Genomic DNA, 19,313 nt, shown 5'->3' on the forward strand with positions numbered 1-19,313 from the left:
AAAGATGGCAATAAAATAACGACGCATTGAAACAAATCGTTTCTTCCTCAATATAATATAAAGAATTAGGTTTTGAATTCATTTTATAATATTTTTTTTTATATTGATGATAATACTAGCAATAATTATATGCTAGTCAGTTTTGTAGTACCCAAAAAACAAATATTATTAAGTAGAGGATAAGTGCAACAGAGTTCGCTACTTGTATTAAATTGTATTTTATCTTGCTGGGAACAGTTTGAAGAAATATATAAAGAATAAGAATTACTGCTAAGAATGACGATAGGTGTATGTTAATTAATTTGATACACACCTAATGTTGCATCGGCAACAAAGATTTGAGTTATTTATACAGAAACATCATAAACAAATTCATCCTGACAGATCACGGTGACGTTTAATGAAAAGGTGAAAATATGATTTTTCACTTTTTTCCTAATTTTCAATTTAAAGATTTTTACATCACTCTTTACATAGATATAAATATAAATAGTTGACGGTGCTTTTGGTTTACCAGAGAAGGAAAAAGAAATTCTAGTTATATGTGCGCAAACGTCGCAAACACCTTCAGGGAAAAGGTTGTAGCATAGAATTTGTGATTTATCCGATAGTCATATTTTTCTGTGTGCGCATGAAGGAATTTGACATTTATCAGTGGTGATGTGCATAGAATTTTTGTGACTGAAAGGTGTTCATCGCTAGGGTTTTTTGTATTTTGCAATTTCTGTGCATAGTTCGTTTGGTTTTTGATTAGTTCTGAAGGTTCGAGTAGCGGGAGTGGTGCTGTGTAGTGTGTAGTGAGCGGTAACAGAATGGTTACGAGTTGAAAATCGTGTTTTCGTTTAAAATGAATCTACAGTGACCAAACAAATTGAAATTCTTGTGATATTTTCTAAAATATGTGTACAGTTCATAGTTAGCCAAAATGTTTCGTTGTATACCTATATTTAAAGGCTGCAACAGACAAGTCGAGAGTGTTGATAAAAGACATTGCTCGCTTCCCAATGTTCCAGAGGATATTTTACGGTATTCAAGAAGCTTGGAAGAGCTTTTATTAGATGCTAATCATATACGTGACCTTCCAAAGGTAAGAGTATCCCACGTTAAACCTATTGTAATCTATACTAGTTCTTGTTTTCAGAATTTCTTTCGCCTTCATAGGCTAAGAAAATTAGGACTGAGTGATAATGAAATTAACAATTTACCGCCTGATATACAAAATTTCGAGAACCTTGTTGAATTGGATGTCTCAAGAAACGGTGAGTAACGTAATGCAATTGTTGAGAAATATATCCCCTCTTTTTGTAGCTTCTCTGCATATTTGTATCATTACAGTAGCAGCAATTAGTTGAATCGAACCTAAGAATTCATTATAGCATCAGTTTACTTTGAATAATACATCACTGAATTTTGAGAACTTGATACATAAGAGTCAACCAAATAATTCATTATTTTCTTGGTTTCTTTAGAAAATGATTTCTGAAGTATATATTTATTTTCTTCCAAACCTATTTTACAGAAATGTTTTCTTATTATATTGGTTATTTAATTTATGTTTTACTCTTTTCTGAATTCAAATTTGTTTGTTTTGATTATTGATGAAACCTAACCTATTATACTCTTTTAAATTTTGCACCAGTCAACAATTTCTTCAAACACTTCTGTATTTTCTATATATGTAGTATGTACTTGAAGAAATCGCTCATTTTGCAAGTTGGCATGTTTTTTAATGGCATTTATTTTGATATTTAAAATATAAAACACCAAAAATTCGTTCCATGAATTTAGAAAGAATGCCTTGTCAAATGAAGAAATATTTGAATCAATCTACTTGCTACAATCCAGTTGATTCTTTGTTTTGTCAGGAAGAAATTTCCATAAAGTTTCAATTGTTCTTCTATTTTAATTGTAGTTAAAATACTTCTTCAGGTAACAATAGTAGAATAATGATTTCATCTTGGTTATAGTCTTATTTCAATATTTCCATGTATACAGTAGTTAAACGTTTTACACTTGCTCTTCACTTCTGCTGTTGAGATTACTTACTTAGCAAAGTATAATGTTGCAAACTTTTCTCAACCTCTTATCTTGATGATTTTTGTCACATAAAATGATTAAGCTATAACAATATAACAATGCCATACCTAATTACAATGTTCAATATTACTAACTGTGATATTCACCCACCTATTTGGTTCGAAAGATGATAGTAATCAATTAGTTAACAATTGGAACTCCCACTAGTTTAAGAAAATTCTTGACTGTTCAGTCACTTGCAGTAGGTGGAGTGAAAGATTCTTCGACAATTATGTCTATATTGCTTCAACCCTAATTTATGAGATCAGCGTGATTGCGATGAAAATGATGCAATGATCCAGTAGCATAGATATTGAAGTCCAGAATTATGAATTACTTTACAACATTAGAAAATAACTGTTTTTTCAAAGCTGATCAGCTCCTTAAATTTTCATAATTCAATCAGTAGAAGAGGGAACATGTAAAATGCATGTACAACGGCTATGTGTTAAGTGGTATTAAATCTAAAATATTGGAATTCCATTGTATTCCATCTCTTGTATATATTAAAACATGCTTTTTAGAGACCATGAATTAAAAAAGTTAATTTCTTCATATCTATCTCTGTAGCATGAAGATCTAAATGTTGATTTGAGTTCATTTGTGATATGTTCAGAGAAAAAAACAAATTGATATGGAGATTATATATCTTCGAGGAAAGTAGGAGGGAGTATCTTCTATGGATTGCTTCCAATTGCCAATTTTCATCGTTTGCGGTCATTCCAGTCTCCTTTATTGAGACCTTTTCTAGTCATTGCCTCCAAGACATCTTTCTAAGAATATATTTTCTAGGAAGGAGATATTCTGTCATATTATGAGAAGCACTGAGTAATAAATATGTTCTTCCTGAAATTTGAAGAGATAGAGAAAATTTGCATTTCGCTGTAGAATGAGAATTCGAAGCCTTGTGCAGAATTTCATGTTGATCTCGCAACCAGAACCATGGAAAATTCGTGAAAACATCGAATGAAAATAACCTAATATTTCCGAAATAGACCAACTAGGTTGAAATTCAATTGTATCGGGTGTCCCAAATTCGTTGTCTAGTGTGTGGATCTCCAAATCCCTTCAAGCTAGAAGAATAACTTCGTTATTACTGGTTCTATAAACATGAACCAAAAACATTCTTGAGGCACTTTTTTGTAGAATCCATTGGTGTAATCATTCGTTTTTTATTGCAATGAGTTTCAAAGTTATAATACAAACTTGTGTTTTTTTAAATGCGAATCATAAAAATTTCAATAACAAATAAAGTCGCTTTTCAAAACTATATAAAATAATTTTCAAAAGTATATAAATCCGGAGACATTGGTGACCACCGAATATTTTAATTATCTGAAGATCACAGAATATCGTCGGCTAAGAGTGTAAATCTGCTATGTCCATAATGAACAATTTTACAGGACACCAAAAAAACCGTACAGTAAGTGTTATAATAATAATAAGAGAGTTTATTCATGAAAATACTTTCAATAAACTCTATTGAATGTATTTCCATGAATAAACTCTGTCATTATTATTATTATAACACTTACTGTACGGTTTTTTCGGTCTCCTGTAAAATTGTTCATTATAGACATAGCAGATTTACACTCTTAGCCGACGATATCATAGATCGGCACTTGTTTGATCTGCCGTGTGAAACTGATGATATTTATAGTTTGATGAGAAATTTATATATCTTTCACGTTAAATATTTTTGAAAAAGAAAAAAAAAAAACGATTTTATTAGTTATAGCAATTTTTATGATTTACGTTTGAAAAAGCAAAAACCCTCATCTAGATTAACCAATCGACAATATTTCAGTCAACTCAGTCACATTTCAAATTTATTTAAAAAGTTCTTTGGTTTCCAAGGACACCATAATCGCAAGAATGAATGTTTTAATGGATCATGTAGCATTTCAAGTATTTCAACAATACACATTTTAAGACAGAATATTTGATTTTATTATTCATTGTGGAAGTCACAAAAACTATTATTACATAAACTGGACCACTGTACACTAACTAATATATGGGTGGCGTACAAATTGTGTAATACTATAAAGCACATTTGTGCCAAATTCTCGAAGGAAAATTTTTACAACACCCTGAAGCACTTACATTTTGATCAGTTCTTGACAAAATTAACAATAAAATTCTTCTTCAGATCTAGGAACTACTATTGTTTTGGAATTCTGAATATTATTCTGATTGATGATATACAAATAGGTACATAATAAATAATTTTGAAAAAATGTTGAAAGTGAGGGTTAGTTTACGCATAAACCGAAATTTTGAAGCCTAACAGCACTTGGTACAATATGCTTTGCCCAACTTGCTAACTCAGGTAGAAATTCATGGAGCATTTCAGGCATTATCGTAAGTTTCTGTGAATTCTGTATAAGCAAGCAATGGAATTTCGAGACCAGCAACATTGAGAATTTCTTACAATATATTTAGTCTACAGACGGTTCCACCAACAGTCATTACAGTTAAGCGTTTTCGAAATTTTTTCAACACGGTATCATAAATTAGAGTCTTTGATAAAATCTAATAACTTCGAAATGAATCGATTCTTTCGAATTGAATTTTGAAAATGAATACTAGAGGAAAGGAGACTTTTCGAAAATCAATAGGACTCTACTGGGTGTTCAAAATGAGACGATTCATTGATGATTCAATCACTTATTAATTTATTATTATTAATATCGGGCTTATTCCTGATGGCACACCCTATTTTTTATCATTTGGTAGAGAATTAAATATAGGGTCTTAGAATAAGCCCGAAGTTAATTATAATATAATAACAAGCACTTTTTGATCACCCAGTAGAGTTCTCATTGATTATGAATAAGTCACGACTAACATCGGTTCTTCTAATATTCACTTTCACTCATTTAAATGAATTCATTAATTTTTTCCAAAGACCTCCAAATTTATGAAAAATCAAAATATCTTAAACACAGTAACCAAATAATAACAAAACTGCTCTTCTTCATTCATAGTTCACATCCAGGCAGACATGTTTGACAAACAAGAAGGCCTGTGTGTTGAGCATCAATGACACACAGACACACACACACACCCAGTTGCAGGAATGTTCTTTAAAATTTAATGCTGCATTCAAAATTTAATGCTGCATTCAAAATTTAATCCTCCATTTAAAAGGTGCAGTTAGCCAATAGGATCCTCTTGGAGGGTTAAAATTTTAATGAGGCATTAAATTTTAATGAAAGTCACGAGAAATGTCAAATATAAACGATGTATGCGCCATCTGAAACTCAAGTGATCTCTCAAAATTAAGTAGGCATAAATCTGAAAAATCTCCCGTTTTGTCAAAAATCAACTAGTTTTGACAGAACTAATGAAAAATTTAAAATGATGCCGTTGATTGGTCAATGCTTTGTATACACGCAGTTTTTTAGACATCTCAAATGACATGCATGATGGATGCCTGACATGTTTGTCATACTTACATTTCACGCATGTATGCCAGTTTGTGGCTACTTTAATGATGATTTATTATTCAGCGAACGCCGAATGTATTCCATATGGGTGATAATATTTATCCACGTCATTTCGCAAACCACTGAATTCGTTGATAATTCAATTAAAACTTTAATTAAAGCCGCTTTGTCCGATTAGCTCGAAATGACGTATATGTCATTCGGCCCAAAAACGCGCGTATTTTCATCCGAGCCTACCTTTGTCCATAGAAATTGGAAAAACTGATCTGCCATTTCGGACTTCGCGCATGGATAAACAAGTTAATGAAATAAATTGCGAACGACGGTATTTTCTTCATGACGAAACATTGCCCGATAACTCGCTGTAAACGTAATTGGATTCAATTTAACTATTGGTTTCATTCTTTATTTTGGGGGGGGGATTTCGTCCGATTCAACCGTAGGCGTATATAAAGGGTGAGTTTGTTTACAGGACGATTTGAAGCCGTCATTACCTGTTAGTTTTGTTATTCAACTAGCAGACTGGATGGCACTTCTATCTTGTTGGAGGAATATACATATACGCTCTATTAGTGATGACGTCACACACCGCCATTTTAGTTCTCCTGTCAGTGTTCGGAATCCAAACAAATAAATTTTAATTCAAATTAGTACGTTGTCGTTGAAGAAATTAGCTCATTTTGAGAAATAAGATTATTTAAGGAACGATTTTACTATGAATTGATAGACAGAAGGCACGAGATTAATGCCAGTAAGTTCGAACTTGAAGTTCAACTAATAAACACGGCTTTTTACAAAATCTGGTGAATGATACAGGATTCAAACTTACTTGTATTAACCTCGTTCCTTCTGTCTATGAATTAATACTGAAATCGTTCCTCAAATACTCTTATTTATGAAAATAAGGCAATTCCTTCAGCGACAATTTATTTATTTGGATTCTGAACACTGACAGGAGAACCAAAAATGGCGGTGTGTGACGTTACACTAATAGAGCGTATTAAGAAGGTTTTTTTTTGCCTTCTTGTTTCTGTGCGCTTTCCATTTTGACACAATGTTAATACATAATCTGTGGTGCCGTCCGTCCGACGATACCTAAACATGATAACTTTTGAAAGAAAAAGCCTCTAACTACTGATGAAATTGACGTTTTAGGTCTGAGTGCGGCTCGCCGGTTGAGTTCATGCTTGAAAAGGTTTTTTTTTATCCCTGCAAATATCTTCAAATAACTGTTATAACTATTATACTATTAAAAAAACACAAACTCAATTGTCAATAGAAGGTCATCAATAAGAAATAAAACTATATTGGATACTTAGATGTAGGAACTATTATAACTATATTAACAAAATGTCCCACGCGTGTACAAAAAAGTACTACCAACTGTGTAACAAAATGTGAATAAATTATTTTTGATTTGACTTGGTTGAGAGATCATGGACTGGATAAATAAATCCGATCTCTGGTATCAGAGTTAACTTCAGAAATTTTAAATAGTAACGGCTTAAACAGTTCCACATTTAGGCTTCATTTTTTCCTCAGATCTCAAGAGAGTCGTAAATTTGAAAAATGAAGAAAGCACTGACTTGCAGTTTAGAGCGCTCGTTCTTGGGTCCTTGGAGTCAAATAACCTGTATATGAGGTGATTCACTGCGATGGCGTATCAGTCGTTTATGGAAAACTAATTATAATTCTGTTTTGGAAATTTGCATTTTGAGGTTTGAGACAAATATCTTTCTCTCTCAAATATTTTCTGATCTCTACAACTTCCGGTTATACCGGAAACATACTACTACTTCTTCATTTCAAATGACACACCTAGTATAATATTGCATCATTATATAGCTTTTTGATGACAATTCCAGCAATATGCCACACCTTAGGCTTAGGTGAAAGCCTCAACGGTTCATGAGTTAATGGTATTCTTATAAAAAAATGGTGGGGACGGGGCATCACATTTTTTCTAAAATTTCTGCAGAAGAAATTCTACATACCTATTTAATGAAATTATTATCTCAATCTGACATGCAGTTTTGAAATTCAACAGAGAAACAAATTTTCAGAAAAAGAAACTGATATCTAAAATGATGGTACATTTATCTTTACTGAATCACCCTTTATATAGGAATCAAACAAAAGAACGAGAAATATAATCGATGTTTATCAACATCAATAAATACCTAATCAAAAAATAATTTATCGAATAAGTAAATTTTCCGTTCCAACTTTACGATTCATTAATAACTTTTTGTTAACACACGATGGCCGCATAGTAAACTAACTGAAAAGTTAGTATCCATAAATATTCCGATGACGTCAACAATGAACCAAATATTTTCAAAGGAAATGTCCGAGTGCAGTAATCTATTTCTTCCATTGTTAACATTGCCACAAGAACGGTAAACACTTTTCGTTTCAGTTTATAAATCAACCAATGTGAGTAATACTAACTGAAAATTCTTTATTAATTTTGATATGAAGAGCTATTTGACGTTTTGCTTTATTCATTTGTGGAAGATTATTTTGAATTGTGATCATTTGTAGATGCTGATTGACATGTTCTGGTAGATACGATAAAAAACTCTTGCTTTCGGTTTTGTAATTTTATTTGGAGATGGTCTGCAAATATGGAGATTCAACGTTTTGTGCATGAGCAAGAAGTACCGAAAGAACAATTTTTTTCCTTGATGTTCTGAAAATATGGAGATTCAACGTTTTGCGCATGAGCAAGAAGTACCGAAGAAACAGACATTTCTATGGAACCACTTACTTTCCTATTCGGAAATCAATGCCAATTTTCATCAACATCTAATAGAGCTCGAGAGATGTGAAAACCTCGTCAATTTCACGTTTGTAGAATATGTTCAAAGCTTATATTTTATCTGGGAGAGACGATTTTTATTCGACCTTCCTAATTGAATATATCGATCCCAATTTCATCGGATTAGAATTGTAGAAGGCATCGTATTAGTATGCGCTGATAAAGTCAGACACTAAACGAAGCTGATTAGATTGGTCTGAAATGCATTTTACCAGCGGCAATTTGAACTTAGTGCATTAGAGACCGGATTATATGAACTTGCATATTTGCATATCGTCGGCTAAGAGTGTAAATCTGCTATGTCCATAATGAACAATTTTACAGGAGACCAAAAAAACCGTACAGTGTAAAATTGTTCATTATGGACATAGCAGATTTACACTCTTAGCCGACGATATGCAAAAGCAATTCAGTTAATTCTCACCATTTATTGCATATTTTACGAAAAATATAGGGAAGATGCACATTTTTGCTGTATTCCATGTAAATGAAAATTTACCTACCAAAACTGTTACCCGAAAAGGTTCTCAAAGCACACGTTGACTCATAAAGTTTATAACCAGCCTCGTTACCAGCTTAGGACATGGCAACCTTCCTTCAACTAGGCAATATATTACTATTCTTGACGATTCTCCAGGGATATTCCGAATTTTAGAATGGTAATCCAATTGTTAAATTTTGACAAATAACCTTGGCTTCGAACTATTATGTGAAGTTCTATTAATGGAACAGATGAAATTTTGTCAGAAAAAGTCATTGATAATTTAACACACAAAATAAAATACTTCCCAGTTAACTCAGTGGATGTAGAACGGTTCTTCATTTATAAAAATGTTTGTGGTCATCTAAGAATCAATCTTAGCCCTATTTGAGTATTTGAAACAATACCTGATTATTTCCATATGCAGAAGTACCAAAATGCTAAATACTTTCTTGATTATTAAATTTATCGAAATGATTTTCAACTGATTGTAAAATGATTTTGGAATATCTTATGTTTTCACGTAGCTATTTATGTTTCCATTCAATATTTTTCTTCTACATGGTGTAAACTGCTTCAAACTTCAGAGAGCGATCCTACTTGAAAATATAATTACAGTTTGCCATATGAGAATTTTATGTTCATTATTGGCGCGCATAAGGTTGACGATATTCTCTTTTATAGAAAAATTTGCACCGAGAAATTTCTATCTGAAAATCGTTTTGGAATTGCTCGTTTCATTTGTAACAAGAAATATCTTATGCCTTTTTTCGAAAGGGGAGCAGTTTTTATGCAAAAAAATGAAACACCTGAAATTTTATTTTTCATTCCTTCAATGATGTATTAAAGTTCAGATGTTTTTTTTGCATATAAATGGCGCCTTATTCCAAAAAAAAACATGAGATATCTTGTGTATACAACAAATGAGTTTTATAGAAAAAAAAGAAAATATCGATTTTCAGTTTTTTCAAGATATCTCGGGAACCATTGGAGATATTTTTGATCTGTAAACACCAATATACTAATCCCTAAATAATGCAACTTTTTTGTTATTCAAGCCACCCTGTATCTCTAACGGTTTTCGTTATCCCTGTAGTGCCTCTCTAAATAGTTCTAACCCTGTATAGATATTTATATAAAAAAGAATTGTGACTACTTTTTCAAAGTGTACCTATTTTAGACAATTTTTATGCATATTTCAATAATTTTTCTTGCATATTTCAAGCTTTTTATTTAATCCGGTCTCTTATTATTGAAAATTCAAGGAATAGGCTGTTTTTCAGTGTATAATATCAATTATGAGGTAATGATTGAGGGTTAGTGAGAGATTCTACGAAGTATTGCACCTGAAACCGCAAACGTCTTTCGTACCTAATAGTAGCAAATGCAACGAATATAATTATAGTGTACATCGAAGCGTACAGCGAGAGCACTTATCGTAATTACGCTTCTACGCACTCTTCGGTCGCCGATGAATGCCATCGAAAGGAGGAAAATGCAGAGGAAGGCTTTTATTTCCAAGGACTTTGATGATTTCGCCCCCTTTTCGTTTAGAAAACGGGGTCTTTTTTTCGTCTGAGGAATATTCACAATGAAATTAACTGGCGAAAGGTCGTTTTTGCTTCAATTACTACCGGGGGGAGTTCTTAATTAAGAATTCACTTTTATGGAAATTTTTTCGAGTGGAATGAACATCCGGAATATTTCGCTCCTTGCTGGATTCAGTTTCGTTTTCGGCGAGTTGATTTTATGATAATTTTCGATTTATTTTTCTGCGGAATATTGAGGATTGCAGATGATGGTGAAGAAATAAATAGAGAGGAAAATTGCTCCAGAATTTTAATTGTCGTTGAATCAATATTTGGGGAAAAATTTACATTTTTACACAAGAGTTGTTTATTATTTTGTCCCAAATGATATTATCAGCCGGCGTGAAGTTATCCAGATCCTCAAGTATACAGGGTGAGTCAATTTTCGATTTATTTTTCTGCGGAATATTGAGGATTGCAGATGATGGTGAAGAAATAAATAGAGAGGAAAATTGCTCCAGAATTTTAATTGTCGTTGAATCAATATTTGGGGAAAAATTTACATTTTTACACAAGAGTTGTTTATTATTTTGTCCCAAATGATATTATCAGCCGGCGTGAAGTTATCCAGATCCTCAAGTATACAGGGTGAGTCAATTTTCGATTTATTTTTCTGCGGAATATTGAGGATTGCAGATGATGGTGAAGAAATAAATAGAGAGGAAAATTGCTCCAGAATTTTAATTGTCGTTGAATCAATATTTGGGGAAAAATTTACATTTTTACACAAGAGTTGTTTATTATTTTGTCCCAAATGATATTATCAGCCGGCGTGAAGTTATCCAGATCCTCAAGTATACAGGGTGAGTCAAAAATGTGTAACGGGCTTTCTGGGGGGGGGTGATAGTACATTGAAAAACGAGTATAGTTTGATGGGTAAACTTATGGCCCAGAATGCATATTAAGAGAGATACATCCGTCCAAAGTTGATAAAATTAAAAAATATTTCTCCGCATAACTTTTGAAAGGAGAATGCCATTAGATTGAAATTTCGTGCATAAGTGTATGTTGTTGAAATACATTTTTTTAATTTACTTCTACATTTCTGATATTTTTATAAAGGGTGTTTTTAGAGGGTGAGTCATGATTTTTTAGACTTCTTTCGTTGTATTCGCTTTGGTGAAAAAATAGTAGCATTCGATAGAGCGAAGAAAATTACATAAAAAAGGTACTCCTAACCAAATACGAAGAATTGAACCGTTTTCGAGATATATAAGTTTTTATTGTTACATTATTTCAGCAGATTCATTCATCGCGAGATTCATCGATAACCATAGAAATTGTTCCAATATAATCATGACTCACCCTGTAAAAACACCCTTTATAACAATATCAGAAATGTAGAAGTGTAATAAAAAAAATCTATTTTAACAACATGCATTTATGCACGAAATTTCAATCTGTTGGCATTCACCGTTTAGAAGTTATGTGGAGACTTTTTTTAAATTTTATCAACTTTGGAAGGATATATGTCTTTTAATATGCATTTTGGGCCATAAGTTTATTGATCAAACTCTCGATCAAACTATACTTATTTTTCAATGTACTATCACCCCCATAAAGCTTGGTACACATTTTTGACTCACCTTGTATAAAGGGAGAACGCCTCATTCATCTCGAAAACGGATCCCATGATTTTTATAATTTTTGGTTTGCAATGATCTTGTGATATTACCGATAATATGGTGGTATTTACATTGTTGTCACTTCTTGTTGAAATTCGTTATTTCAAATAGATCACCCTGTATATTTTTTGCCTTTTTTATTCTCAAGAAATACTGAATATTTTTCATTTAATGTTTCCTCGAGCGTTTCCTTTACCTCAATGCCATAATTTCACCGAAGTAAAAATAATAAATTCAGATGGCTATGATTGAATGAACTCCTTCAGTTTGAATAATCTTTAAATGTTTGTTTCATGCCCACATTTGAGTAGAGGAAAAATTTAGTATTTTAGATAACATACACTTAAGCCATTTAAATGTATTTATTTTTAACTTCGGCAAAGAAATGTAAATGCAGCTATAACTCGAAAATGGCATTTAGGTAAAAGAAAACTATTCAGAATTTCTTGAGGATTTTAAATGGCAAAAATATACGGGGTGATCCATTTGAAAAAACAAAGATCATTATTATTCCGGAAGAAGAATTTATAAAAATCGTGCTATCCTTTTTTGACATAAATGAAGCTTTAAAACTCTCTTTCTATGAGGGATACACTTGAAAATTACGTTTCTCTGATTTCGCCATAACTACTAGTTCTCAGATTGTTTAATACTGTCATCTAGGCAATTCGAAAAACCCTCACGCAAGCCAAAGACCATATTTCCATTACCCACAAAAACGAAACGTTGATGGATAAACGATAAAGACAGATAACACGTGTCTCGAATCCGACGCGGAGGACCATAACCGTAATCCCGTTCCGGTGTGATGCTGTTGATTTTGTTCCGTTTCTCGAAATAGAGCGGAAAAAGATGCATCGGTGTCAGGGCCTCGTACCCGTGGGAGATTGGGGTTGGTGGTTATTTTCGGAACTGAGAGAAGCCGTTCGCTAAACCCATTCACCGTTTCCTGGAAGGTACGTTCATTCTCGGAGCCCGAACGGTTCGTGGAATTTGCTGCAACCGATAAAAGGGAATATCTTTCACGTTTAGGCCACAATGGCGGTAAGCAGAAATTTGTGTTTTGTGCATAGAGTGGCCAGATTTAGAAGGGAGCGTTGGGCTTCGGAGAAGTACGTGGACGTAGCAAGGAGTAATAAACATAAACAGGGAGTATATACAGGATGTTTTTTTTTTTTCATTTTAAGATAAAAATGTCCTATAAATATGGGCCCGCAAACTTTTTTTTTTCGAGATACAGGGTATTAAAAATTGATTTTTTTCTCATAGCACCTTTCCTTTGCATGATATCAAACTTAAATATGGAATAGATATTCCAATTTGAAGTATTCCTTATGTGATATGCTAATTTTGGCCTTTCATTTCATGCACAACTTGCCTAGACAAAAAATTTAGACTACTCACTAGCAAAATTTTTTTTTAAAGATTCTTTTCAAAAATTGCAGTGTTTTTTGAACCACCTGTAGAGTAATCCGTAAATATGTTGAAAACTTGAAAACTTTTGGAGAATTCAATAAAAACTAAATATTACAAATATTCTGAACGGTTTTCGAAATATGATCTTTAGTTTGAACCATTATAACCATGAAATTTTCCGAAAAAAGTGGCCTACGTCAAAAAGTACCATAGATAAATGATGACAAGTGGGGTATATCGAAATTGGAATTTAATATACGTTGTCGATTCTGTTGAAATTTGAATAATTCTCCTAGCACAAAATTTATAACATTTATCGACTGATTGAGCACTATTGGATTACCCTGTATATTTTGAGATAAAGCATTACAAATAATTATTAACTTCGAACAATAAAGCATGTATAGATAAATATCAGTATAAGCAAAGAAAATGTAGCACAGATAATAACTTCAGCAAAAATTCTGTCTCCCCGTATAGGTGTAGTGAATGGTTTGTGTATTCGTTTACAGAATAAGCTGACATATTTATGTACAATGAAGGGCTTCATCTTCCAAACAAAATCTTTTCCATCCTTGTTTTTCACCTAAAGTTGTCGACGTATGTAATTCTATTATAATTATAAACCTGAGAACAAAAAAGAAAACCAGAATGGAGTAATAAAAGTTATAGTTTCTATTATATTGGTTAAAAGTTAGCGATCCATTCTAAAAAAGAATCTGAAACTGAATGGATAGCTTGAAAACCACTATGAAATTGAAAAATTGGACAAGAATTCATCAAGTGGTCAATGGTTTCTTCTACGACACACTCACATAGTGGGCTTTCAATTGAATTCCATTTGAAGATCATTCCTGAGTCGATTTGAAGTACCTCTAATTTCCCTAGGAAGATTGAAACCTGGAACTTTCTCTGAAGGATCAACGATTAGACTTTATTTAGACATTTATAAGAATTCTATTTCGAACGTCAAATTTGCTTGTAATTTTCATTTCATTAAATTGAAGGAAAGTATGTATTAATCCATAAAGGTTTAAACTATAAGCTGGCAGTTCTAGTATCTGGAAGGTAAGATACAATTGTAAATAAATTCGAGTAGAAATGAAATCTATCCGAAAATTTCTCGAATGCAACCTGTCTTCGAATATGAAGCGGAAGTATATGTGATAACACTGGCAACCAATGTAAAGGGTTAGATCTAATAGTTCCACTTATAAGTCTCAAAACGAACTTTTACGCGAAATGATTGAAAAAATACATGTGATCCAATCCATATTTTCCGACAAATCCGACCTCCCCGATATATTACGACTAAGACGTCATCGACGTATCAATTTCCACAACGTGTATATTCGATTCTAAGGCGCAACAGGATACTTTCTCGGCCGAATGGACGTGCAACGTGCAAACCGCCAAACACGCCCCAAGAGAGAACGAGAAACCGAAAACTTATCCTTTCGTCGTCCCCGTATCGGCTGTCCGAGATACGCGGAAGGGAAAGATGTAGGGTTTCGTATGTCCGCATTATCGGGTAATAATCGCATAACCGACACTTGTGCGTCCGGGTACTCCGACCGTCCGTTCTCGGGAACCCAGGGAGCTCGCCTCATCGATTTTCGCGTGTTTGAGGTTTATTATATATATGTATATCTTTGGTTATTATTTTTGTTTTCGTTTTTGGAGATATGGAGAAGGGATGGGAGTTGAGAGGAAAAGCGGGACGCAAGTTCCGTTTCAACGCCACCTTTTGTGGTTTGTCTAAAAAAGGTATTTTTTAATTGTGTTTTTTATTTTTCGGTTTTGGTTTAATCTTTTCGTTTTATTATTTGCTCGATTATTTCTTATTTGCATCGCGCATTGGTGTGATCTCAGAATAAAGGAAATTCAACGGACGCATAACATTTGATTAAATTCAAATCTTTTTGTAAAGTATCTTCAATACAAATGAGGGAAGCACTGACTGGATGAGATTTATGGCGCCCGTCATTCATGCGTCAGTTACGCTTTTGGAGGCTACAGAACTGTGTTTAGCTAAATGTGGCCTCCAAGGACGCAACTGGCGTATGAATGGACGATAGCCCAAAAGCTCCTAATTTAATGTTGATGCTTTTGTCATTTTTCAAATTCTGCTTGAATTTTCTAAGGTTCTTACGCTGCATTAACAAAAAATTCTGCACGAAACTTGGAATTTTTATACTATACAGGGTATTGGAGGTACAAAAGAAAATGAGATTCCCCAGATAATTTTAAGAAAAAAAAGTGCTATAAACATGGGCTTGCAAATTCTTTGCTTTCGAGATACAGGGTGTTTTTTGTCCAACTTTTTTATGATAATTATACCAGTTTATTAATTTTTTTATCACAGCTCAGTAACTGGTAACTGGATCTTCCTTCATAATAATTTTGATTTTCCTAAGGACTACTAGAGAATTCTTTGGAATTTTTTTCTTGAAATCGGTACCAGACACCTTCAAGATACCAAAAAGTGTGGCCAAAACCAATTTTTTTTTATACATTTTTCTAAACTACCAGCGGTCCATCAAAAAACAAGTTCTGGACGAAAGAAACGGGCCAAACAAACAAAACAAAGCGTATTGTACACTTGAAAATAATTTAAAAAAACTCATATGTTCCTATACGATTCTCATTTGTTCTCGAGATACCGTGTGTTAAATATAGATTTTTCTCAAGTTTTTCTCTTATAGTATCTACACTCCACAAGATATCCAACTGAAATTTGGCATGAATATTATAATTGATAGTTCACATCATGTGACATGTCAATTTCGATAGCAAATCCACAGGGTGATATTTTCTCTGGAACACTGTCCACTGTTTTCCTCCAGAGCAAGGAAAACAAGGGATAGTGTTCCAGAGGAAATATCATCCTGTGGATTTGCTATCGAAATTGGCATGTCACATGGTGTGAACTATCAATGATGATATTTATGCCAAATTTCAGTTGAATATTTTGTGGAGTGTAGATACTATAAGAGAAAAACTAAAATTCCAAATTTAACACTGTATCTCGAAAACGAATCAGACTCTTATCGGATCTTAATCACATAAATATTGAGTATCTATATTCCACTACTTCCCATGGTTTTGATTATTTGAGCAGATAGAAATTTTGAACGGAGATTGAAATCATTATTTCATTCAACGTTCAGAATCTCAACTTGGTTTCGTGGTCATGGCAAGAGAAGGTATTAATATTTTTCCATATTGGATTTTCTTAAGTTTTTGTTGAGTGATCAACATGAAATTTTGCACGTGATTGCCATTCTACATCTACCAGATCATTTAAAATAGCTGTAACTATATTTTTACCCTGCTTATTCAATGTCTCCTCGGTGATTGAGATTATTGATGTTTGTGTGATCTCGCTGTTGCTATAAGAGCCCACACATCTTGAAACATGTTGATATTCGCCGATCCTTCCGATTCAAAACCGGTCAATTTTCCGCATAAATCTCGTCTTTTGAAGTTCCCATTGACGAACATATGTTGTCTAATGGAGTTCATTATTCAAACCGCCTCTGCACATCGATGCATCCAGCCATTGACGTCGACATATTATCCTTTGGTCGCTTTTCCTTCGGTTTCCTCCGAAGCACTATTTATAGACGGGAAATTTCTTGAGCTTTTCCCGGTCGCACGTTCTCCATCGAATTTTCCGAGTGAATGTCGTCCTTTCGGGTGGAATTTTTCGCCGACTCTTCCCATACATGCTGAAGGTAATTGGCGTGGAAGTTTTTTGTGTCTACAAAGAGTGATGTAATCTTTCTCTTGCTCGATTCTGTTCGATTATCGCCATGACCTGAAAAACGATCTTGGACATCAATTGGTTTTGATCTTTTCTGTACCTTTTCTACTTCAAATTGAGACTTGACGAATTCAAATTGAGAATGATCGATTTCGAATTGGGACGAAACACGTTCAAATTGGGAATAAACACATTCAAATCGGGAATAATCAAATTCAAATCGGGACAACATTCATTTCTATGTGAATTCATTATTCCACTTTTTGTTTCTGTAAAAACAATGGGGTAATTCTGAAAATATTCTGGGCCTTTCTTTCATTTTGATTTAGAACATTTTTTCGAATTAAGCTTTGGTATAGATTTGCTACTTTTGATATTCGAAGATGCATGAATTTCATAAAAAAAAACAAATGTGGCAATAAATGTCGTCCCAATTTGAAATTGATTATTCTCGATTTGTATGTGTTCAGTCCCAATTTTTAATTTGTTAATTTCCAATTTGATTTTGTTTAGTCTCAATTTGAAGTTAGAAAGGTATACTGCTAATTCACATTATCCGTTCAGACACGTTCCGACACGTTCATACAGACTCCGCCCATACGACATCATACAAAATACTGAACGGATGGCGAATGACACGATCGGTGACAGACAATGTGAATTACTTCATATGAAACGCATTAAATGATATTTGTCGTAAACGATTCGCTTGGTGTCTGAAACGATACGTGTCGGATAATATGAATCGACCTTCAGAGTTCGGAATATTTGAAGTATACAAATTCGAACAGTGGTTTGATCTTTTATTCAAATTTTTGAATAATCGAAATATCGAATATGTTACAGAAATTTTTATGGTTTACGTTTAGAAAACAAGTTTGTATTATAACTTCAGAACTTATTGCAATAAAATTATTAGACCAGTGGATTTTACTGCTAAAAGTGCCTGAAGAATGTTTTCGATTCATGTTAAAGCATCACTTATAGTGACTTAAACAAAGTGGCGACAATTCATTCAAATTGAGCCTAAAAGTGGCGAATGGGGACATAGAACCATAGAACTTAAGAATACAATTGACTGTATTGAACCGACACACGTCAAAATCAAAATTATTGGGCTTAATAGTATTCAATTGTATATAAAACGAATTTATTTCACTGAAGTTTACTACAGTGACTGAATAAAATTTTGAATAAATCCCAAAATTAGGTGAAAGGCGAATGTAAACGAAAAGCTGCTATATTAAGGTTCAGCCAATCAAAAACGAGACCACGCTTGTCGCCACTGTGGTCTATTAAGTCACTGTAGTATCGTTAATAAAGTTTTGAGAATTTTTCATTTAATGCCATTTTCCAATTTTTTTTATAACTTGAAAACAAATGAACTTATAAGGTTGCGGTTTTCACCAAATTCAGTTTAATTAACCTTCTTGAATTTGCTTAAACTATTATAACAACATTTCATATTCTTGGTTAACTTATAATAAAATCTTATGTATTCGGTGTCTCGAATTTGTGGTCTAGTGAAGGGATCTCAGAATGCTAGAAAAGAATGAATTCTCTCAAAAATGGAGGCCGAAAATGTGCCATTCATTCTTTTCTAGTATTCTGAGATCCCCTCACTAGACCACACATTTGAGACTCCCGACACATAAAATTTAAATTATTAAATTTTGTGTATTACCCAAAAATATAAAATGTCTTAATCGTAAAAGTTAAGGTAAATTCAAGAAGGAAATTGAACATTTATTAATTAAGCTGTTGTATGATATGAATATCAAAAAATTGACAACTTTGTCTCTTCCTTCAAAATAATATATATTTATGATATATTTAGTTTATTTTTGTCTTGGAATACAATTCCAATTCTAAAAATTATAAAATTTATAACCCACCAAAAGAAAATTCGAAATGACTAAAATTGTAAAACTTGAGCAAACGGTTTACAAATTGAATAACTAAATTAACATAAACAAAGGTGTATGTTTCAGAATTTTTGTATTTACTAATACAATTTTATTTCATCAGTGCCTTATAGTTCAACAAAATTACTGAATTTATCAATTCACCATTTGTATATCTACTTC

At 32.9% G+C, this 19,313-nt stretch overlaps 1 protein-coding gene across 14 annotated transcripts in view; it reads left to right on the plus strand.

Annotated features, from left to right (window-relative positions):
• Positions 1-407: 407 nt before the first annotated feature.
• Positions 408-19,313, plus strand: part of LOC123682733 (protein lap4) — a 144,748-nt gene continuing 125,842 nt past the window's right edge. For 12 of the 14 annotated variants that reach the window (XM_045621505.1, XM_045621512.1, XM_045621534.1 and 9 more), the window contains exons 1-2: positions 408-1,087; positions 1,142-1,259. In XM_045621505.1, coding sequence (XP_045477461.1) covers positions 926-1,087; positions 1,142-1,259 — 280 coding nt within the window. In that variant the 5' untranslated portion in view covers positions 408-925. The remainder of the gene's footprint in view (positions 1,088-1,141; positions 1,260-19,313) is intronic. The other 2 variants (XM_045621518.1, XM_045621581.1) reach the window with 2 other exon arrangements.

This window comes from Harmonia axyridis, chromosome 1, assembly GCF_914767665.1.
Source record: "Harmonia axyridis chromosome 1, icHarAxyr1.1, whole genome shotgun sequence".
NCBI classification, from domain to species: Eukaryota; Metazoa; Arthropoda; class Insecta; order Coleoptera; family Coccinellidae; genus Harmonia; species Harmonia axyridis.